Source organism: Octodon degus, unplaced genomic scaffold, assembly GCF_000260255.1.
Source record: "Octodon degus isolate 3935 unplaced genomic scaffold, OctDeg1.0 scaffold00072, whole genome shotgun sequence".
Classification (NCBI taxonomy): Eukaryota; Metazoa; Chordata; class Mammalia; order Rodentia; family Octodontidae; genus Octodon; species Octodon degus.
Window position 1 is genome coordinate 4678628 of NW_004524648.1, and position 23719 is coordinate 4702346.

The following is a 23719-nucleotide window of genomic DNA, read 5'->3' on the forward strand; positions in this document are numbered from 1 at the left end:
CAGCCCACCAGGGGGCGGGGCTGGCTGGCATGTGGTGCTGGGGGATTGAACCGTGGTCTCTGATGCTTTGCTAAGCTTGTTCTAAGTAGGTGCTTTAAACCACTAAGCCATCTCTCCAGCCCCCCAGATGCTTTTGTCTAAACTTTCTCTTCAGCTCTATCCTTTGTGACAGACAGGTGAAGGAAAAGAGGGGACACTGGATGCTCTCTGTAGAGGTGCATGAAGCAGGGAGAAAGAAGCAGTCGGTTCTTTTCCTGTTTAACAGGTTAAATTGGAAAAGGACACACCCCCAGCTAACTCCTGGTGAATTAGCTAAGAAGGATAGAATTGGAGGCTCAAAGAAGACTTACGCTTTTCACTCTGTGAGCTGTACTTTGTAGGTTTTAATAAAATAAGCATGTTTATGGAGTAGGCAAGGTCACTTATGATTGACCTTTCCCAGCTTTTTGGAGCTGAGCAAGCTTGGTCAGAAGTGGCCCTGTAGGACTCTTGGCCAGTGGAGGTCGTCTGCACAAGATAAAGCCGGGAGCCCCCTCGGCTGTTATGGATACCCTAGGGGCTTTGTCCCCAGAGTTCCTGGGTGCCATCAGAAGTGGGACCTGCAGATTCCAAGGACAGCCTAGAAACCTTATCGTTTCCACATCTGCCAGGCTGGCTTCTGAGTGCTGGCCTTTCCTAGGGTTTCTGGTGGTGGGAGAACAGCTTGGTGCTACCTCGGTTCAGTGTTTTAGAATGCTTCTGTTCCTAGTTTTACTCCAAATGAACCTTGGAAGCTTTTCTTCTTGTTTTGTTTTTGTTTTAAACAAGAAATTTTTATTTTATTTTGTGCCAAAGCTTCAGGCACCTCTGGCACTGGAGTCTTGCCATGTGAGATCCCTGACTTGGAGCTCAGCGTGAAACCAAATTGGGTCCTTTTGGTAATGAGGGGCCGGTGGGCAGCTGTTAAGCGTACAAGAAGTAGTGGAGAGAAGGTTTTTGGGACTGTTTGGGGGTTATCTGTTTTTTTGCCTTTTTGAGACAGTAGTTCACTATGTAGTTCAGGCTGGCCTTGAGTTCACTTTGTAGGTCTCAAATTTGCAGCAATCCTCCTGCCTCAGCCTCCCTAGTACTGGGATTATAGGCATGCCCCACCATGCCCAGCTCAGGGGGTTATCTGTTAGGATTAGTGACATTACCACAGGACTAGCAAGGGTAGAACAGTAGGCCCGGTCACTTCTGCCCTGCCAACTCTCCTTTTTTTGTCTTTGGAGACACTATCCTGTATTCTTCTCTATGAGATGCTAGACAAACAACAGTCAGTCCTATAGTACACTGGTCACCCAGCCTGTGGGTGGTGGGCTCAGTGCCCAGACCACATTGGACTGGATGTGGGTACATAGAGTGGTCATTGGTTGTTTTTGCAGGCTCAGCTTGGAGCCCTGGCACAGGGGCACGGTCTTTTTTTTTTTTTTTTTTTTTGAGACAGGGTCTCACTATGTAGTGAAGGCTGGCCTTGAACTCACAGCCATCCTTTTGGCTCAGCCTCTGGAGTGCTGGGATTATAGGTATGTGTCACCATGCCTAGGAAAGAGCAGAGTCTTAAAATACAGCCTGCCCTGGCCAGAACTATTCTGGCCTGCACTGATACCCCAGCCACTCTGCCCTCTGCCCTTTACTTCCTTCTAATCTCTCTTATTTACATCGAAACTGTTCTGGAAAATACCAGATAGGCAAACACCCTGACTAGGGGTGGCTGGGGAGTGGGGCAAACGGGGGTGTGTGGCGGGTGGGAGCACAAGTATTTTAAAAATGCTGCAAATCTCTACAGCGTTTCCCAGAAACCACAAGCACGCGCTCTGCCTGCCAGCAGGGTTCCCGCCACCCCACTACATTGAGCTGCTAGACTCCCCTCCCTTCAGCCTGGGGTGGAAGGCAGCATCTGGGATGGGGGCAGTGGGATCCATGACCCAGTTGAGGTGGGGGCTCCCCTGCTGCCCGGGCAAGTCGCCTGGCGCCTCCATTGTCGGTCCTGGGCAGTGGGTAAGGATGTGCCCCAGGCATCCAGCAGCACTGTGGGCACCCACTTTGCCAGACAGGCACTATAAAGGAGTGGCATTTTCACAGGCCCCCACCCCCTGCTGTGCTGTTTTGGTTGGGGAGCCAACTCTAGAGTCCCGCATGGTGTTTGGCAGCAGCTTCTGTTCTGTTAAATACAGGGGACAGTGTCAGCAAAGCTTATTTTTTCAGTTGTTGGCTTAGTTTGGTTGGGAAACTATTTCCTTAGACCTGGGTCACCACACTGGCTCCCTTAATCTGCTGCCATGTATCGCTCAGAATCGGGCATGGCATTCTGCCCTGGTGCAATAGAGCTCGGGTACTTTGCAGACTGGCCATAGAAGAGTGTAGGGGGTTCTCAGTGTGGTGCCCAGGACCTTGCAGAGCACAGACACACTCCCTAAGAGGTGTTTACTGAATCTGATTAAGATTCTGCTGAACAGAGGTTCCTTGAGGGAAGGCATGGAAAGTAATGGAAGATGGGACTCATGGCGAGCGTCCACTGGATAGCCAGCACTGTATTAACTCATTTAACTTTCCCAACAATGCTTTGAAGTAGGTATTAGAATGATCTTTGTTTAAAGACGAATTACTGATTATTAAATTACCAGTTAAGGTTAAGCGAATTGTGCAAGAGTGCACAGCTATTAAGTGCAGTGCCTCTAGAAATTTCACCTCCTGTGTGTCCCTCAGAAGGGAAGAAGCCAAGGCTGACTGGCCTCCCTCGCTGTGTGCATGAATACCAAAACATGCAGCAATTCTAGAAGTTTTTATGTTTGCTGAGCTATCAAGACCCTCTTCCTTAATTTATGTGGTATCCTGCACAGGGGTGTGACTGGCACACTCAGTGTCTCCTGAGAGCAACCAGAAGTGAGCCCACCCAATGGCTGCAGGCAGGATTCAGATGGTGGGAACTGGGAGAAGCAAAAAAGGATTGCTGGGTGAAGCCTCAAGAAAGGATGTGACAGCTGCATTGGCAGGTTTGGGTATGGGTCCCAACAGGTGGTGGAGAGACAGTGTGTCCCCTCCTTCCTTCTAGAATAGATCCAGTGGCAGGAACATTGCCTCCCCCCTTTTTGGCTCATGCTCTCATGCTGGTACTGAACTCTGAAGCACTAGGGGTATCAGGATCCCTCGAATGTCACCTGTGGCCACAAGCAAGCTCCTCTTCCTTGTAGGGAGCTGTGCACGGAATGCATTGTGAAAAGAGGGTGAAGAATGATGGTGGATGGGTGTGCAATCCTACTATTCTTATTGGCTTCATCATGGATAGTACTTTTCCCTGCCCACCTGCATAATGGCCCTGGTTTGAAGGTCCCTTCCTTGGGGAGCCTTTGCTGACCATGTCAGATTCCTATTCTGACATAAACCATCCTCCTAATAGCATCCATCAAGACTATGCTTGATTAGTTGTTAAGATTCTTTCTCCATTTCTGGAGCACTTCATGAGAGCAGCGGATATTTGTTGAAGGAAAGATGGTTCTCTAACCAGGAACTGGTTTTCCTTTCCCTCATCTCCTCTTCTTTGATTTTTGGTTCCTGGAACTCTCCTCCTTACCAAGCCTTGGTGCTTCTCTGAAGTATATTATCATGAGCCACCTCTACCCACTAACTCTGTCTCTTGTGTCCAAGGAATTGGTGTCTCATAGGACTGGAGGAGAACTGGTCTTTGTAGGCCTGCAAGAGCATAGTCTACAGAAGGAGGGTCCTGGGTAGAGCCTGTTTCCTGCCTCTGCATAGGAGTCCTCCTTGAGTCACCTGGCCTATGTGAGGAGATTGAGGGTTACTTGCAGGCCACCCAGTGTCCCATCCATGGGAGCCTGGAGGAATGTGCCTGTCTCACTGGCTTTAGGTCTCTGAGGAGTTGGAATGTGGCCAGGCAGGGCTTAATGCTTCCTTTGCCCTCCTGCTGCTTTCCCTGGATTTCTGGAATATCAGCAGGCTGGGAATTTTCACAGCAAGAATCTATCCCAGTCAGAACAACAGATTCCAGCTGGAGCCTGGGGACAGCTCCCACAAGGGCAGGGAAAACTAGAGAGGTTAGGGGCAAGTGCTAGGGTTTCTGGAATTGCTCTGCTCTTGGGGTCCAGGCTCTGTCCAAGTGCTCTCTGGGAAACACTGACATTTCTGTCTTGGGGCAGTTCAGGGGGAACTGGACTTTTGGAGTTGTAGGGCTCAGGTGAGGAAGCAGGAGGCCTTGGAGCTGAGAGACTCCACCTCTCTGAGGAGAGAAGAGGCTGGCCATTTCCCATAATGCTTCACTTCCTCCAGCCCCAGTGTGAGTCAGGATGGGGAACCACCTCAGATTCCATCCTCAGGTGGGGCCTGCCTGGCATACTTAAGTTCTCTGGTCTACCAGGGCCACTCAGCCATGGCAGGAGGGGCTTCTGCTGAATTTGTCACCCATATCTATCTTCTACTGTGTAGGCCCCACAACATCTCCATAGCCTGGTTCCTCTCTTAGTGACCTTTCTGATTCCTGTGCTCTTTGCCCTCTGATCTCATTTCTGCTGGCTCCTCCCTCTTTGCTCCATTTCTGCAAGGAGCTGACTCATTTCCTCTCTGTCTCTCCAGCTTCTCTCACTGCCAGACCTTGTGGCAAGCAGGGATACCCAGGGAGGGAGATCTTTCAGGGCACTTCCAGTGGGACTAGGAGGCTCTCCTGACTCTACGGCAGGAGAGGGCCTTCTTTACAAGAGAGGAAAGAGCTACAGCTCTGGGCTGTAGAGAAGGCCAGGTATGAATGTCCTAAGCAGTTAGGGTAGATGTCAGCAAGCCTTGAGGATCACCTGCTCAGTGTCACACTGTGGAGGAGAGAGGCTCAGGGTACCATTCCTGTGATCAAGGAGCTTTTTCTTTCACCACAACTGAGGACATCTGCAGAAAGCTTGATCTTGGCCCTGGGTGGCATGGGATAGGGGCCAAACAGTGACAACACTGTCAGGCAGTATGACACACAGTCTCATGCCCAGCTCCATGACATGGAGAAGAAAGTGTCTAGAGGTTCCAGGGGAACCTTCCAGGGACATGGTGAGGGTGAAGGGACTGATACTGTCTCCTTGGGTGAGGTCTTTCTGGCTGGGGCTCTGCCTCATCCCACATCCCATCTCCTATTTATGCACTGATTTGACGGTGGAGCTGATTGCAGGAGCTCTGGCTTCAGAGTGATACAAGGCTTCCTCCCTGGCTAGGCTGGCATGTTCTGCCTTGCTGTCCCTGAGACAGTACAGGCCATGGTAGCCTGTGTGCCTGACACTATAGGGATCCAGCCTCTGATGAGCCTGGCACAGCTTAGCATCCTCCTTGGCAGGCACCTCGGTTACCTAAAGAACAGAGGCACAGGGTGAGGTCAAGTACCATTCATTTGGACATGTATCAAGATCAATAGAGTCAAGAGGAAAACTGGGCCCACAGCCTTAAAAGGCTAGGGGGACTGCTGTGGTCTGTCTTCCTGGAATCCAGTGACCAGAAAACATCCCTGTTCCCCTTAGCACTTGGCTTTCCCTGGCAGAGCCCCTGCCTCATAAACAGTAGCCTGAGATTCTGGCCTCAGGATTTCTGAACAATAAAAGCAGTTTCTGTTTGGGGTGAGGGAGAGGAAGGAATGAGGCCTAGGCTTGAAGAAGGTAAGGGGTGCCAGCCTGACCATCCCACCAGAAATGCCCTCACCCTCCCTCCTGGGAGGTGAATCACCTTTGCAGGCCCACAGATGCTTGTCTGCATTCCTCTCCCAGGGCTTCTTTATTGTTCCTTGCCTCCACCCATCATTACTTGGCCTTGACCAGAGGAAAAGAACTGCAAAACTGGGCTCTATGGCAGGACAGCCAGGGAATGGCCTGGGTGCCATCCACACCCACCCCCTGAAGAATCTGAACTCAGATGTCTCTTTTTCCCAGGGTACTCCAAAACATTAGCCTCCAGTTTTCCATCTAATCAGCAGTCATCTTCTCTGTCCAGGAGAATGCTGATTGTAAATTAGAGGACTTGGTCTCTGGGGCAGAGAGGCTGAATTTTCTAAATTTCCTGGGCTCCCTACTCAGCCCCTAGGCCTGTCTTCAGTTATTGGTTTTCAGGTCTCTTTTCTGCGCCACTGAAAGAGGAACCCATCCTATAACCGGTCCCCTATCTTTTGTCCTACTTGTTCTCTTCAGAATCTCCAGTCTGTAGCTCTTGTTGTAGGAATAGATCCTGGGCAAATAGTTGAATGGAAAGGTTGGTTTTGGTGGTAGAAACTGCTTTAACTTCCTTTGAGAGAACAATGAGAAGAAAGCAGATGCAGAAGGGCCCAGAAATCAGGAGCGCCTTGTGGTTGCGTGGGTATTGTCAATAAATATGGTGGGCATTATGGGGATTCCAGCCAGATTGCCTAGTCCAAATTCTGGCTTGCTAATGATCTTGGGTAATTATTTAATTTTTCTGGGCCTCATTTTCCTTATTTGTAAAATAGTACTCTTCCTGTAAAATAGTACTTTTCTTGTTGTTCCGAGAATTAAATAGACCAATACATATAAAATCACTTAGATTCATGCTTCAAAATAGTGCCCTTGAGTACAGCAGTCCCCTCTTATCCATATTTTTTTTCTCTTATCCATATTTGAAGACCTTTAATAGATACCCAAAACTATGGATGGTACCAAACCCTATATATATAATGTTTTTCCTGAACATACATATCTAGGATAAAGTTTATAAATTAGGCACAGTAAGAGATCAATAGTAATGATAAGAACATTTCACTGTGACAAAAGTTATTTAAAACTGATGAATTGTTTATTTCTGGAATTTTCCACTTAATACTTTTGGAATATAATCGACTGTAAGTAAGTAAAACTTCAGCAAGTGGAATCATAAATTGGGGAAAACTACTGTAATGGCTCCAAAGTCACCATTATCATGGTCATTAATTCATTTCTGATACTTTGGGCAGCACTGGGTGCCTGGTAGCATGGATCATCTGCCCACAAGAATGCCACAGGCTGTTCCTATTAATGGCTCAGCTGTGAGTCCTTTACTCTTGTCCTCAGGCTGGTGTTTGTGCCCAAAGTGCATTTCAGGTGGAGATAAGGATATAGACCCAAGTGTACGCAAAGCCACATGTCATTTTAGAGTGGGATGGCGTTGCGCTGAGTTTCCAATCTGCTCTCTTGTTTGGTGCCAGTTTTGCAAATTGTTCTGCCTTGTCTGTGACTTCCTCAACTGATGGCAATATCTTTGGAGTACCAGGCTTTTTTCTAGCTATTTTCCCATTGGCACACACTCATTCTACCACCTTTTGCGGGGGGGGGGGGGGGGAGTGGTAGGATCTTTCTGCAGCTTACTGTATGCTTGTCTTGGTCCTGACAGCCCACCTAGGTTAGGGCTAAGCAAGAACTGAGGCACAGAACAGGAGGCAGCTGTGATTTGCCAGTCCTGGGTCTGCTCACCCCTCGTTTTATTGCACATAGGAGCTTGCCCCCCAACTGCCCTGTGATATGATGTGGTGGATTTCTTTTTTTTTTTTTTTTAATTTTTAGTTGCATACAGCATATCACTATGCAGCTCAGACTTGTAGTGATCTTCCTGTCTCAGCCTCCCCAGCACTGGGATTACAGGCATGCGCCACCACGTCATGTTTTGGGGCTGGCAAGGCCCGCTGGGGGTTCTGGGGCTGGCATGGCACACAGTACTGGGAATTGAACTTGGGACCTTGCGCTTTCCAGGCAGGCGCTTAGACCACTGAGCTATCTCCCCAGCCCCAGTGTGATGAACTGGTGGAGTTCATCTGAGCCTCCAGTATGCTGCAGGTGTCCAGAATTCATGACTCTTCTCCTTCCTCACTTGGTTCCTTCTGCTGACTGCAGGGAGCTGTCTAGTTATGGCTCACCACTCCATGGCAGAACTCCTGGCATGCTTCCTTGGACGAAGTTTCATTGGCCTTACTTGCCCTTGATTGTTCAGGGTTCTACTGGGATGTCTCTCTGGAGCACTAACATCAGATGAGGCCTGCAGTGGGTGCTAGGGAAACCCTCAGGCCACTATGTTCCAGATGTCTTACTCATGCATGGCCCAGAAACCATGGAAACAATGAATGATTGTGTGGCACTGAGGGGCTTTCTCCAGGCCTGGATGCCTTGGGGTGGGGACAGCCTTCCATTCAGTCTTGTCTTCTCAGCCCCATAGCATCTGGCTTCTGCTCTGAGGCTGGGTGTTAAATACAACTTCAGTCCCCTCCCCCACTTTTTTGAGAACTAGGAAATAAGACAGGATGCGTGCTGACAGGAGTCTAAAAAGATTGGGGGTAGGGTGGGAGCAGACAGCAGGTAGTTAGAGCTACCATCTAAATGAGGCTTTGGCAAGAATGACCAGAACAAACTGGAAGGGGGAAATCTCTAAATCAGACCTGTTCAGCAGAGAAAGTGGCAAATCATTGTCGTCAGTGCTGTTCAGTTCTGTGGCTGTGACCCACATGTAACAAGTGCATGAGTACTTTGATGAGTACATGAGATGTAACTGACAAACGAAATTTAAAATTTTATTTGACTTTAATTTATTTATTTTTTTATCTTTTTTTTTTTGTGGAACCGGAGATTGAACTCCGGCCCCTGAGCTTGCCAGGCAAGTGCTTATTCTACTAAGCTCTTTCCCCCGCCCCTTGACTTTAATTTAATGAGAAGTTCCCCATTGTTTTGACTTCAGTTTTACTAGCTCTGGTAGCCAGCAGCTACCATATTGACAGTGAAGCTCCAGATCACTCCTAGCAAGAGATGAAGGAGGGGTGTTTTCTTGAAACTTGTCTGTTCCTGCAGTCTCCCTGGTGAGGCTGGGCCTGGTGACATTTCCCCTTCCTTTCAGGAAGGAAGGTTTGTTCTCTCTGGCAACTTCTCTGCTTTACCAGTTCTGGAATCCTGATGCCCCAGGGCCAACAGGTCTCTGGCATTGTGCCACACAACTAGGGCAGTGCTTCCCCACCTTGCCAAGCACGTCTTCTTCCAGCTTCGTTACACACAGGTGCTCACATGCCCAGTGGATTTGGCAGGGCTATTCACGTGGGGCTGAGGGCTGGCAGGCAAAGGAGAGGCTTTTGCTTCCTTCTGCTTCTGTGGGGATTGGGTGTGTGCTTTGCTTTCATTTCAGAGCTTGCTAGAAGCATGACTAATAGGAGCCTCCAGAGGCAAATGCACAGATCCTTAAATACTTATGAATGTCGAGTATTTGGGGGAACCTGAGGTGCATCATGACTAATAGGAGCCTCCAGAGGCAAATGCACAGATCCTTAAATACTTATGAATGTCGAGTATTTGGAGGAACCTGAGGTGCATCTAAAGGGACCTCCTCTGATTTGAGAATAAGTGCACAGGCCACTAACACTCACACCCAGGAAGATTTCATTGATGCCGTATTTATTTCAGTGTGGCTGACTCTTAAACTGGTTTTCTTTTTTTCTTTTGTGGAAAGAGAGAAGAGTTGTCATTTCTATGAAAAAGAGAACAATGGTTTATTATGCTCATTCTCACATGTCTGCCAGAGGGGGTGGGATGGGAATAGAGCGTATGTGGTGCATTTAGTAGCTGAATAGTGACCCTAGTCTTTGTGAGGGCTGAGGAGTGACCCAAGTCTTCATGAGATTTGGGGGCAGGGGTGCGGAGGGTTTGGGGAAGCCATTCTCAAGGCTGGCTTTTGGCTCTGGGCCTTATGGGAGCTTGGGAAAGCAGAGGCAGTTTGGAAATTCCCACAGGCTATGAGGAAATTCCTAACATTTAGAGGCTATGGAGCAGAAGGCCTGCCGGACCTGCCAGTCAGGTGGTCCATGCAGACAGCCAGGATCTGACTGACTTGTCTTTGGGGACACACTCCTGTTCTTGACAGAGTTAGCCCAGTAGCCTTTCTGGGGCTCTGTACCCAGATTGTGGGTGGCATCAGGCCTGGAACAAACTTTTGGGTGTACCAAGGAAGGGGCTGGCAGAATGTAAGGGCAAGGGAGAGACTCCATGTAGGGGTCACTGATCTGACCTGGTCACCCCATGCCCACGGACTCTCCTGATTGCTCTGGACTCCTGCCCACAACACAGGACAGAAGGTGTCTCGAGTCTCTGGACCATGCATTCATTCACTTTATTCCATCAATAAACACTTATTAAATGCCTGTATGTAGTATGACGGGACTGTCTTAGGAACTAGGGATAAGGCAATGGTGATGAAAGCAAAGTGAGCACAGAGCTTATCCCTACTTAGTCTTACTGTTATCCCTCCTGGGTTGGGCAGAGAGGCCATCTTGCCCTTGTGGCCCCCTTACACCTCCAGATCCCTGGATGCCTCCCTGGGACGGAGGCTGGAGGCCGGCCTGGTGGAGGTGAAATCCTGGGGCCTCTGCGGTGCCAGCGTGTCAGTAAAGAGGGGATTGCTGCCCTCTGCTGGGTTGCGGAAGCCCTGCAGGGTGGTGTAGCCAGGGGCTCTGGGCGCATGCGCGAAGCCTGCCTCCGCCCCTTGGCCCCGCCCATGTGCCGGCTGAGGGGCGGGGCTAGGCTGCGCGGGCCGGAGGGGTAAATCTGACTGCCGGAAGAAATGTGCTGGTACGACTGTGGCCACCGAGGGCGCCAAATGTCTGGGCTTTGGGCCACTGGTTGTTGGGAGCTAGTAAAATTTTAAAATCAGAGAGCTGCCACTCGCGTGGTAACACTTTCTTAATTAGGAAAGTGTTAACTATCCTTAAGGATAGTTCCTTTCAGGAAACGGAAGGCACTGCTCCCCTGACGCTCTGCGCAGACAGGTGAAGACTGTCCTAAGGCTGGGGACGTCAGAAGTGGCCTTCCCCAGCCCTGAAGGCCGAGTGCTTTAAACCGCACTCTCCCCTCAGTGTCCTGAAATAGAGTCCCATTAGCGACATCTTACACACTTAAAGGTAGTAATACAAATATTATGCAATTTGTATCCAAAAATGGAGGTGGTTTGTGAGGACCTTTTTATTTTATATTTTAGAAACTTTGATTTATAAGGGGGAACTACAGGGATAATAGAGTCAGGGAAATATTTTGTTTTGTTGTTGTTAAGATATGAAAACAGTCTCAATGTTTTCTAAACTTTCCCACTAAGCCAGCCTCCATCTGACACCACTCATTTGCATAATGGTTCTTTGCTGACCTATTCAGCTTCAACATCTTTGATTCCTTTCCCCAACCTCCTGTCATCACCCATCCTCCTCCAATGGCCACTAGGTCTTGAAGATTCTTTCTCTTGTGTCACCTTCTCTTCACTATCCTGTGCCACAATCCTAAGCAGGTACTCCTTATCTGGCCATTACATTGACTTTCTTGTGGGCCTTCTGCTTGTAGCCTTCTTTCTCACCCTGTATCTCTCTGAGATCAGCATCCCTGGAGCACAGATTCAGTCTTGCCCCTTCAGTGTCCAGCAGCCTGCTGTGACTCTCTTGTTTGCATGCCCTGGATATATGGAAGGAGCAGGCTTTGCAGTCTAAACCACCTGAGTCCAAATCCGGGCCCTGCTGATCACTATCTTTGCGGTCATAGGCAGTTATTTAATTATGTAAATCTTAGCTCCCCAGTCTATGATCCCCCCCTTTTTTAAAAAAATATATTTATTTTGTGGGGGGGGGCAGCTCAGCCCACCAGGGGGCGGGGCGGGCTGGCATGTGGTGCTGGAGGATTGAACCGTGGTCCCTGCGCTTTGCTTAGCTTAGCATGTTCTAAGTAGGTGCTTTAGACCACTGAGCCATCTCACCAGCCCCTGATTCCCCTTTCAACATTTAATTTCTCAGGGTTTTGTGAAAGAAATTAGTAGCACTGTGCCTGATTTCTGGCTAGTGTGTTCAGTATATGCGTGCTTTGTTTTTCCTTTACGCTTTTTACTTTGCTTTTGTCTCAGACATACCTGTTTTAATTGCAAGTGACAGAAAGCCCAGCTCAACTGGCTTAAAAAGAAAGAATGCACTTGCTCAGATATCTGAAAAAATCCAGGACTGGAAATAGGTTTTTCTGGAAACTTACACAGTGTGAACAGGACCCAGGCCTATTCTCTCAGCTCATCTAGGGTGGCTTGATCCTCATACCACTAATGGCAGAACAGTCTAGCCCTAGGTTTAGATCTTCGGGGAAAGAAGCATGACTCTTTTGATAATCCCAAAGTTTTATTGTATATCCTTGATACTGATCAGGTCACCAACCCTATAGCTGAGGGATATGATTAATTACTGGCTAGGCCGAAATTACATGCCAGGGTGGGTTCCAGAGAAAAATTGTCCTCAGAAGGTAGAGAAGTGCCTATCAGGCTGTAGGAACAACACACAAAACAATTACAGTACGTAGCACACAGCCTCCTGCCTCCCGCCTTGCACCCCCTTTCTAGTTCTGTCTCTCCTATGCTTCTTTATGTATCCTGCATTTTGTCCAGATGTACTGTCCACATCTTTTCTTTCCCACTGTGCTTTGTCATTCTCTTTTCTTCTCCCTTCTTTTTGAGACAGTTTTTTGGTCCTGACTTCCCTAGGCCATTGTTGATGCCCCCGTTGGAGCACTGAGCACATTCTTAAGTGGCTTTTTTTTTATCTCTCAGTTGGTTGAAAGGTAGGAACTCAGTAGGATTCATCTTGTTTCCTTGCTTGCCTCTGTCTGTGTCTCTGAGAAGGGCTCAATGCTAGGTAGAGTTACAATAATGAACAACAGACAACCTCTGTCTCCAGAAGCTCGTAAGGCAGTTGCAGGAAATGGAAAAGGAGGCCTTGTACTTCCCTACAGTGTCCACTGTGAGACATTACATGACACTGCCAGTGGTCTAAGTGAATGCTTCCTCTACCTACCTCAGAGTCTCCTGTCTGATCTGCCCCAGCTCTGCTTATCTACTTTGCTTGGCCAACGACCTTTTGCTCAGCCATGACACCACTGTGAGAGAGCAGAGCAGTAAAGTTGCTACCTCATAGATGTCCCCTTGCTTCCCAACTTTTCTATCTATCTTATTATGTGTGTACCTTCCAGATCAGCTGGTAAATCAGTGAATTTTTGTTGGACACCTGCTCTCTGTTTCACACTGGGGAATGGAATGAGATATAAAGGAAGTAGAAGGAGAGCAAGCTTAAATAGTTGCCATTCAGAATGTTAATTTATGCTCTGTATTCATGTCCTAGGCACAACTAACTTTAATAAACTCAACTGTATGATTGTGTAAGAAACTACATTAGCATAATCTAAAATTATAAAAATATTATTTTGTACAGCTATATATTCTATAGGGCGACAGTTCAGGGACCCCTCTGCACATAGGGGCTAGGTTCCAAGATCTCAGTAGATGCTAGAAAACATGACTAGTCCCAAGTCCTAGATATACAGTGTTTTGTTTCTATATATAAGGTGTAACCCAGAAATGTGGTGAATGCTTAAAATTTTTTGAATTTTTAACAGAAAAGACACATTGCCCTTAATCCCCCTCAAAATACTCCCCTTGATGTCAAACACACTTATCCCATCATTCTTGCCATTTTCTGAAGCAATTCCAGAAGTCCTTTTTTTGTGTCTTTAGTTATGCTGTCATGGCTGCCTTGATGTCCTGAATCAATTCAAAACATTTACCTCTCATGGTCATTTTGACTTTGGAGAAGAGCTGGAATTCACAGGTTCAGTGAATAAGGTAAATAAGGACATTGTGTAATGTTTTTACAAGGCTGCTTTGCTGTTGGATGGTAGTGAACAGCTGCGTTCACTGTACTTTTGATCTTGTAAAGATCCTCACAAAGGAGGACTTCAGAACTTCTCCAGAAAGTGGCAAGAATGATGGGATATGTTCAAAGAGAAAGGAATTAATGGCAGTGTGTACTTCACTGTAATAAAAATTTTAAATGTAAGCATTCGCCATGTATTTTGATCAAACATAGTGTAAAATTTAATTTATAAATTAGAGAGTAAGAGATTAACAATAACTAGTTATAAGATGAATAATTATATCAACATATGGTAATAAAAGTTGTGTAAATGTGACCTCCCAAAATATCTTTTTTTTTTTTTTAATATATTTAGTACAGGGTCTACAGAGTCTCACTACACAGATCGGACTCATAGTGATCCTCCAGTTTCAGCCTCCCAAGCGCTGGGATTACAGGTGCGCGTCACCATGCCAAGTCTTAATGGCCGTTTCAGTGTGCCCTAGGGGTGGGGCCAGCACGGCACACGGGGGATCAAACCCCAGCTGCTGCGCTCAGCCTATGCAGGCACTTTAGTCCACTGAGCTATCTGGCTGGTCCTTCAAAATATCTTAATGTTTAGTTTTCATCTTATTATTTGAAGGAAGTACTTTGTGGTTTCTCTTTGGCATATCTGAATTGCTAGAATCACTACTTTTGTGCCTTGGGGCCATTTTAAGTAGAATAAAGGTTACTTGGACACAAACACTTCAGTACTGAAAGACTCACTTGATAACCGAGACAGCTACTAAGCCAGTAAATGGGCGGGAAGCATGTGCAGTGTGGATATGCTGCATACGCTGCAAAGGGATGACTCACTTCCTAGGTGTGAGAGTAGGAAGGTACAAGATTTCATACCGCGATACCCAAAAGTATGTGCAATTTACAATGTAAATTGTTTCTGTAATTTTCTACTTGATATTTTCAGGTTATGAATGACTTCACGTAACTGCAAGTAGAAAGTGAAGCCATGGGTGAAGAGAGACCATTGCTTGTATAAAGCAACATGTGCTATGCTTTGTGAGCAACTTAAGGGATTTTGCAGGAGCTTTTGAACATTCACTATATGTGACTTACATGCCGACTTCAGAATCAAATCCTATATAATGTGTGGCTCCAGTTACATAATAGAGTACCGCATCAAGGCCAGTCTGAGTAATTTAATGAGACCATGTCTCAAAATAAAATTAAAAGGGCTGCACACAATAGGCTACGGTGTAGCTCAGTGGTAGAGTACTTGCCTATTGTGTAGGAGACCCTGGGTTTAATCTTCAGTACTAAGAAAAATAGAGTGCCACATTAAATATAATAAATATATTTATTACAATATAATAATACATTATAATTATTATAATATTTAATATTATTATATGATATATATTATAATATATTAGGTTTATACCTAACCCCCCCGCCACTTCTGGGGGGGTTAGGTATAAACAATGAATGCTGTGTTTTTAAATAATTTAATGATATTAATCATTTAGTTGCTACCTGCAATTTGCCAGCACCTACACGTACTGTTCTTTCTATCCTTATAACAACTCTTTTTTTTTTTTTTTTTTTTTGTGGAACTGGGGATTGAACTCAGGCCCTTGTGCTTGCCAGGCAAGTGCTTATATGATAACAACACTTTAAGAGAGGTATATTATTTTAAAGCAAAACTAGCAGAGACTTGAGAGGTAGAGATGACAAGGAAGAGGCCAAGCTGGGATGCAGTCCCAAGTGTATCCAGTTGCCCACTTCCTGCTGTTTGCAGGCTTCATAAAGAAGATGGACTCAAGATTGGCTTCCAGGGATGGGGAGCTATGGAGAGGGGGAGCCAAGGCTCTGGTGGTGGTGCAAGCGGAGAACATGGAGAGTTCTGCCTGAGAAAGGACAAAGGAGTGAGCACCAGAAGTGAGGACACAAAGTCCTGAGGAGGGGCTGTTCTAGGCAGGAGGCAGAGGGGGCCTGGAGTGGCCCGGCTGCTTGGAAATTGCCCACCTGGCCCCAGAATGATTCTTGGGCTCAGGGAAGGTGTGAACCATGCCAAAGCAGCACTCATCTTTAAGCTGCAGATGAACTGGTTGTGGGCAGGTGTGAAGCTGAATGGCCTTCTGGGGCCTTGGGTTTCCGCCTCTGACAAGAGCTTGCCTTGTCCCCTAGAGGAAGTGAAACTGGTTTGAGATGATCTCTCTTGGTAACTAGGCATGTGAGACAAAAGTGGCAGGAGTTAGTCATCTAAATAGAGAAGAGGTGTGGAGGGGCACGTGGTTACTAGTACTCAGAGCAAGACTGCAGGTTAAAGTGACACTTCAGTCACTCAGAAGTCATCTCCAGAAGCACTGCTGGATAACAGTAGGCCTAGAAGGCTCTTAGCAGCTACAATAGCAGACTCGAAGTCCTTGGTGGGAAAGCCCAGGCCCTTCACTCAATGGAGAACCTGGGGGCTGGTGAGATGGCTCAGTGGTCTAAAGCACCTACTTAGAACAAGTTTAGCAAAGCACAGGGACCATGGTTCAATACCCTAGCACCACATGCCAGCCAGCCCCGCCCCCTGGTGGGCTGAGCTGGCCACACACACACACACATTAAAAAAAAAAAAGTGGAGAACCTGCAGGTTTGCTGACACCCACTTGTTCTTTTTTGGATACTCTTCCAGGAGGCCTGGTTGTCTGCTTTTTCAGCCCTTAGAAGAAAGGACTGAAAAAGCGTATTAGAAGAAAGTAAGACTGCTTGAGACTTGCTACACGCTATCAGGCAAGTGACAGCTGATGATGTCGTAAGGGACAAAAGAACAAAAAAGCAAATACACAGTAATGAAAGGCCGCTGGCCTTCCTCATTACAGACATGTCAGAGATTTTGGGGCATCTGTGGTGTCTAGGAAGGGGCTAGTGCCTGCCTCTGAGAGTCTTTCAGCCTTGATGGGGCAAAAGCCCCTTGTAGCCTGGCTGGAAAGTCAAGAGTCATCTTTGTGGGGACAAGATGACTTTCATTATAGCATTATAGGGTGGTGTGGCAGTGGTTTGGGTACACCAGGGAAAGCTGAGTTTGAGATCTTTAATAAAGTGGACTCTCTGGGCATGATGATAGACACCTATAATCCTAGCACTTAGGAGGCTGAGGCAGGATGATTGCCTTGAGGCCAGCCTGGGCTACAGATTGAGTTCAAAGCCAGCCTGAACTACATAGCAAGACCGTGTCTCAGAAAGAGAGAGAGACAGAGAGACAGAGAGACAGAGACAGAGAGAGAAAAAGAGAGAGACAGAGAGAGAACAAAACAGTGTTTCTTTTATGATGGTAAATAATAATGGAATTTAGGAAGCTATTTAAAATGGAAAATATTTTGCCCCTTTCGAAAAATTAGCTAGAAATCAATTATGTGGAAATTTTGTCTAAGGTGCCCCCTTCCCTATCTATATCTAGAATAGACAGTAATAGTTAAAACTTACTGAAAGCTAATGTCCCAAACAACATTTTCAGAGCTTTATGTCCAGTAATTCTTTTATCCCTTAACTAGGATCCAGTCATGTGTAAAAGATGCTATTAGTTTCCCCATTTTACAGATGAAGAAACTGATGAGAGCTTAAGTTGTTTTATGAGGAAGAATCTGGCTCTCAAGATCTCACCCTTAGTATGATACACTGAGAAGAATTCTTTGCAGGCTTTGGTTCTCACACTTAATGTGTATCAGCATCACCTCAAAGCCAGGGTAAGCCACACATGCTGGGCCCTACATGGAGTTCTTGAGTCAGCAGATGTGGTATGAGGCCCTAGGTGTGCATTTCTGAAGTCCTCAGGTAATGCCAATATGGCTAGTCTGAAGACTACACTCTGATAACCAAAGCTCTTTTACAATATTTCCATATTTGTTTCATATTAGAAGTCAATATAGACTAATCATTGTCTTATAGAAATGTCGGTCCCTGCCTATGATCATACAGCTAAGTCCATTCATTCATTCATTCATTCACTCATTCACTCACTGAATTCATATAATGAGTGGGCACATCTGTGCTGGGCCTTATGCAGACCTTAGCATCAAGCAGTTCTCAGCCTTGGCTGCAAACAATACTCACCTTGGGAGTTTTTTTTAAATGCCCAGTAAAAAATAAATAAAATGCCCAGGCCTCCCTCTCCTACCAATTAAATCAGAAATTGTGAGGGAGATAGGTGGGATTCCGGCATCAGTATTTCTAAAGCCCTTCAGGGGCTTTCAATAAGCAGTTGCAGTTGATACCACTGTCCTAAGAAGGCCTAGGGAATGCAGAAACTTGTGACATTGCACATACCCGAGAGAGACCAAATGACCTCCTTGGAAGGATGTAGCACTCCCTGGAAAGCGGAGGCAAATGTGCCATGTCCTAATAAGCTGTGTGTGGTAGAGTATGAGTAGGTAACTACAGTGTCTGGTAGCAAGAGGAGAGCTGGGGCTTGGTCTTGTAGGCGGTGCTTTCCCGTGTCTTCCAGAAGAAAATAATACTCTTTGCCACTCACTAGCTTTTAGAACTGGCCAAGGGCAGCAAGCCTCGGTTTCTTCCAGGCTGGTTAGGAGGTACCTCTGCCCTGGCTTCCTGCTAATACCCCACCTTTTTCTTTGTTTCCTGGCAAGGAAAAGGGAGGCAGTGACTATTCCGCTCCCCCCACCCCCCGCCCCCTGCAGAACTCACAACTCCTAAGCTTTGCAGATCCTGTCTTTTCCATCCGGCTACCAAGTCCCATTCCAGTCCACACCCCTCAGGGATCCCAGCCCTGACCTAGGTAGCGGATGGTGCTAACTAGCGCCAGGCCAGATTTCTCTTGAGGAGCACTGGCTCTGCACTCCAAACCATCGTCGCTTATTGTCAGACACCCACAATTTCCTCTGTCTGCAAGGCTAAGTCCCACCTACTCTACCCCACCCATCCCACCTTCCCCTGTGCCCGAGCAGCCACTAGCTGGTGTGTGTGGGAGAAGTATGTAGACAGAGAAATTGATCTCTGCATGTCCTCGCATATTTATTGCAGTAAGGTGGTGACAGTGGGCTTTAAGACTGATCTTATAGTCTCTGTGGGCACAGCATGCAATGGGCCCTGTGTGTTGTGTTGAATGTGATGTTAGTCTTGGCCTCTGCTGCAGTGCTTAGATGGCAGTGGTAGGCCTGTGATTTGTGTGTTCTTTAAGAACACTGCTGTGATTGAGTGTTCATGCATGCCGGGGTGTGTATGTGTGAATGTGCAAATGTGCATGTGTTTGGCTTCATCTCGGCCTGTGGGGCCAGGAGCTGCAGGTCTCAAATTCCTCTGCTATTTTTAGGGGCCATATCAGCTCAGCTGTCCAGGAGCCTGGGTGTGTGTCAGAAAGAAAGTGCCACCCTCCCTGTCCCTTGCCTCTAACCAACACTCCAGCACTGCCTGCCCCTCATTCCTTGCCCTTACTCTAGAGTCTCCTCTGTCCCTGCCACATTCCCTCTTGTTCTACATACCTGGTACCCGCAGTCCTCAGGGCTCTGCTCTCTCCACAGGATCAGCCAGGGTTGGGCAGCTGCGTTGGGAGGGGCCTGAGGAGAGGGAGGGGACCAGGGGCGGTGCTGCAGCCCGTGCTATTTTGAGCTGCTAACGGAGCAGCAGCAAGAGGAGACTCCTTGCTCTAGGCTGCTCCAGGCCAGGCCATGCGGGTGAGTGTTCCTCTGACACCCCCACCCCCACCCCCACCCCCGGAAATGTCCCAGGCTTTTTACCCTGTGTCCTCATTTAAGAAAGGAGGGGCCTTTTGTTGTTTCCCTAGATGTGGCTAAAGTAGGTGGGGAGGAAGGGGTGGGGCTCCTTGGGGCTCCTCTTAGTAGGAAGGGCATTACCAAGCCTGGGCAGCCTCAAAACCCCACAGAGGCGAGCAACATCTTGAGCCTGACCTAGGAGTTTCAGAGCTTTGGAGGGGGCACTGGTCTTCTAATCCTTAGGTCCTGGGACTGTATCTGCCACCCACAAACTGTGATACCGTTTCCCACAAACCATGAGGGCTTTGGAACATAGTTCCTTAGAACCTGGATTTCCTCTAAAGCTTGGGGTCCTAGCACCCCTGGCCTTTGTAGGTCTTGTCCCTGCTTTGGGTTGCTGGTGTAGCCCTCTCCCCCACTTTCTCCTTGTCAGACAGAGGAAGGGGATGACCCTGGACATTAGTAGGAACACTCCTTCTCACTGTACCCAAGAGGAGACCCAGCATAGCTTCTTCCATTCCTCTGCCCACAACATTTGAAAGGGATGGAGATTGCATCCCAAGAATTCCCTGATTGTAAGTCTCCTTTTTGGCAGAGATTACCCTAAAGTAGTAAGTTCCTTTAAAAAAGCAAGTGAGGAGAGACATAGCAGCCTCTCATCTATCCCATAACTTCAGCCACCAAGGGTAAGGTTTTCAGTTGAGTCAGCAGTTGGCAGAATGTGTGGGTTGGCCTGGTGCAGACGTGCATCAGGAATCTAAGATGTGCCTATGAACCGTCGTATCTCTGTGCCCAGGGACTGCCCTGCCCCTGCCTCTAGTCCTGTGTATGTGAACAGAGGGGGGGTGGGGCTGGAGGGAGCACCTCACCCTGAGAGGTGGTGCTTCCTGATCTTACTTCCCACCCCATCCTGCTCTCTGGGCCACCAGAACCAGGTCCCTTACAGAGTCAGGGTCATGCATGATTATAGCTGTGTAGATGGCAAAGTGCCCCAAGCAGGGCAGAGCATGCCTCCAGGGAAGGGAGGCCTCCAGCAGGCCCAGCCGTTGGAGGAAGAAACCCTGGGCGTTCTGCAACTGCAGTGGCAGCAGGAAGCCATTCCAGTGCACCTGCTTCCTCTGGGTTAGCCAGCAGTGACCCAGGGCACTCTGCTGCTTTCTGTTTTGCCTGGTGGGGGAGGGTTCTGACTGAAGGCTGGACCAAAAAGGCCAGAGTGTCCCTGCCAAGCTCTTCTCCCCCTCCTCTGGCTGGCACCAGGGCCTTTACATCATTCCCTGCAGACCTTCTCAGCAGCTTAGTGTAAAGTGTGTTCAGGTCATGGGTAGAAGGAAGGGCACACTATGGAACCTCTTTCTTTCTACTCACGTTATTGTTCCGGCAACTGATGTGTATAAGGACCACATGCCTGTGAACAAAGGAGGTTGAGGCAGGGCTGACTCCCTTCTTTTAGAGCGAGCCTTAGAGGCTTTTGCTAGGGGACAGACCTGGGTGTGAGCACCAAAGCTGCCCCTCACTGCTGTGAGACCTTGGGCAGGTCACTTAAACTTCTAAACTTTCTGTTGCTCATTTGTAAGGTAGGACTTATGGGGGTGTCTATCTCAGAAGTGTGTCATGGAAATCAATGGGACGATGCCCATAAGATTCAGCACAGTGCCTAGTATATAGTAAATGTACAGTAAAGATGAACTGTTAGGGGCGGTACAATTCCTTTTTTTTGGGGGGGGGGATAGGGTCTCACTATGTAGTTAAGGCTGGCCTTGAACTAACATGTAGTGCAGTCTGGCCTCAAACAGCAGTCCTCCTACATCAGCCCCTAAGTGCTAGGATCACAGGCATGCACCACGATGACCACCGCAGTGGTACAGTTCTTTCTGTTGCTTGTTTTTGTTTTTAGTCAGGGTCTCCCTATGTAGCGCAGACTGCAGGCTGGCCTTGAACTCACTATATAGCCCAGGCTGGCCTCAAATTCACAGCAGTCCTCCTGCTTCAGCCTCCCTCATGCTGGTATCACAGGCATGTGCCACCATGCCCAGCTAGTGGTACAATTCTTGCTACCATACTCATATTCCTGGTTTCAGTTCCCAGCACTACAAAACAAACTACCCTGTTACTGCTAGTATTTCTGTTATTTCTTCTCTTCTCCTTCATTCCTTTCCCCACTGCATTCCTTAGATAAGTTAGTACCATACTAGGTTGGGGCCTGGCAGAGAAAGGGTCTCCTAAGAGCTGGTTTCAAGGCCTCAGAATGGGAAGGGGGAAATCTTCTGCCTCTCTCCTCATAATGAAAAGGCCTGAGTGTCGCCTTTATTGGTAGAGGGGAAAACTGGGAAGTGATCTTGGCCACTGGTGACAATCTTGGTTCCAAGTACTATCTCTTAGGTTACCCACCACTCTTGGGGGGCATACAGTTTCCAGACGTCTGATTTAGACACTTGGGGTCTTGATGCTTACAGGCTGGGATTCACGACTGAGGGGCTGCCCAGTGGGCAGGATTCAATTCTCCAGGGGACATTTGTGTCCTTATTTCCTCCAATGAGAGGCACAGAAGATGGTATATTAAAGGAGGATGGTCGGTGCTGGTGCCACAATCCTGGGCCTGCAGCCTGAGTGACAGACGCCTACTGGGTAGATAGACCATCATTCAGCACATTTCTTAGACTTCTCTTTGAGAACAAATGCTTCCAGCTATTATCTCCTTTACTTTTTCTTTTTTATTGACTACTTAGCTGTCTCTGTAATCAAAATAAGCAGTAACAAATGCATAACAAAATAAATACCAAGTTTCTCTGTTGTGTCTAATTCACTCAATTTACAAGATCATTACGATCACCATTTGTATACTATTTGGATTCTAGTTTTGTTTTTTTTAATTGATGTTATTGTACGTGGAATTTTCCATATGGTTGCACTGTCCATATATTTGTCAGTTTAAATGTCAGTGTAGCTATATGTTGGGCCAAAGCTCAGTAGTTTACCTAAACATTAGCTGATTCTAGGCACTTTGGCTGCTTCCAGTTTGGGGCTGTTATATGGAATATAGCTATAAATATGTCTGCATGGGTGTATGGGTTTTCTTTATTTCTTTAGTCAACTGATTGGATGTACATTCCTGAAGATTCAATCTCTAGGCTAGAAAATGAGACATTTTGTAGCTATTATTGTTCTACAAAGAGCTGCTAAGGAATTTCAGAGTGTCCCTGGCCTCCTCCTAATCCCATGGCATTGAGTTTACTATCTAGTTCTGTTGCTAAATTTAAAGATTACCCCTCCTTTGTTTGTAGCACTTCTGGGAATCAGGATAGGCAAGTGTTTTTCTCTAGTTTACACTGGGGGAAGAGACCAATAAGGAAACAGGTTTGGGCAAAGAACCCCAATTCTGGCCCTCTTATGCAGCAAACATTTGTTAAGTGCCTACAATCTGATGGTAAGATAGTCTTGCCTTTGAGGAGATTGCAGTCTGGGAATGACATAACCACCTGTAGAGCTCACCAGTTCCATCCTGGTTGTGAGTCTCAGCTCTGCCGCTCAGTAGTCGTGGGGCTCGGGGCATCTTACCTTTTCTATTGTCTAGGAAGTAAGGATTAAATGAGGGACAGTATGAAGTGCTTGCTCCTATGCCTGGCTCATAGTAGGTATTCAGTGAGTGTTGATTTTTCTTCCCTTCTCTCAAATGAATTAGTCAGAAGCCCCACAGAGGGAAGAGTGGGCCAGAGCCCCAGAGTGCCAGGGTCGCGATAGAGTTTCACTTTGTTTAACAAGGTCCAGAAACCCAATTTAAAATCATTGAACATTGGTGAGCACCACACTGTCAGCCTGTGCTTTGATTCATCCTTGCTCTCCTCGGCCTGAGTGCTAATGACATATACCACCAGATTTGGCTCCTAAGATTGACTTGGCCTCTGATGCCTGCCTATCGTATCAGAGAAGGTGGGCTGCTAAGGAAGCAGCACAGGCCTTGGAGTCAGACCAACTTGCATTCAAATCCAAATTCTCCTTATGAGCTTTGTGATAAAATCTCTTTCCTAGACTTTTTCCTCATCAGTAAAGTAGGAACACCAATAAATTCCATGTCATGGGATGGTTGAAATAGTTACATTAGAAAATCTAAAAAAAAAAAAAGGAAGAAAAAAATCTATGTTAAATACCTTCTAGTGAGCCCCTCTCATTGCAGGCATTGTATATCTAATAATTAATGTTGTTGTTGGAAATGGCTGAAATCTCTAGAGAAGCAATAGGTCAGGGAAGAGAGGCCTTAGCTCGTGGTACCCTTTCTTCACAGAGTCATTGGTTCCCTGCTTCAGTGACTGTAACAGAGCAACTGCCACTGCCACTACCTTTGGGGAAT

At 47.2% G+C, this 23719-nt stretch overlaps 1 protein-coding gene across 18 annotated transcripts in view; it reads left to right on the forward strand.

Annotated features, from left to right (window-relative positions):
- Nucleotides 1–23719, forward strand: part of Myo18a (myosin XVIIIA) — a 101586-nt gene that overhangs the window by 18083 nt on the left and 59784 nt on the right. For 4 of the 18 annotated variants that reach the window (XM_023719886.1, XM_023719875.1, XM_023719879.1 and 1 more), the window contains exon 1: nucleotides 19258–19335. The exons of 11 other annotated variants lie outside the window; for them this stretch is intronic. Coding sequence is in view for 2 of the 7 variants with exons in the window: in XM_023719881.1 (XP_023575649.1) it covers nucleotides 19330–19335 (6 nt within the window). In the remaining 5 variants the exon portion in view is untranslated. Of the gene's footprint in view, nucleotides 1–19257; nucleotides 19336–19812; nucleotides 19950–23719 lie in introns of those variants that run through there. 3 more of the 18 variants (XM_023719881.1, XM_023719882.1, XM_023719877.1) reach the window with 2 other exon arrangements.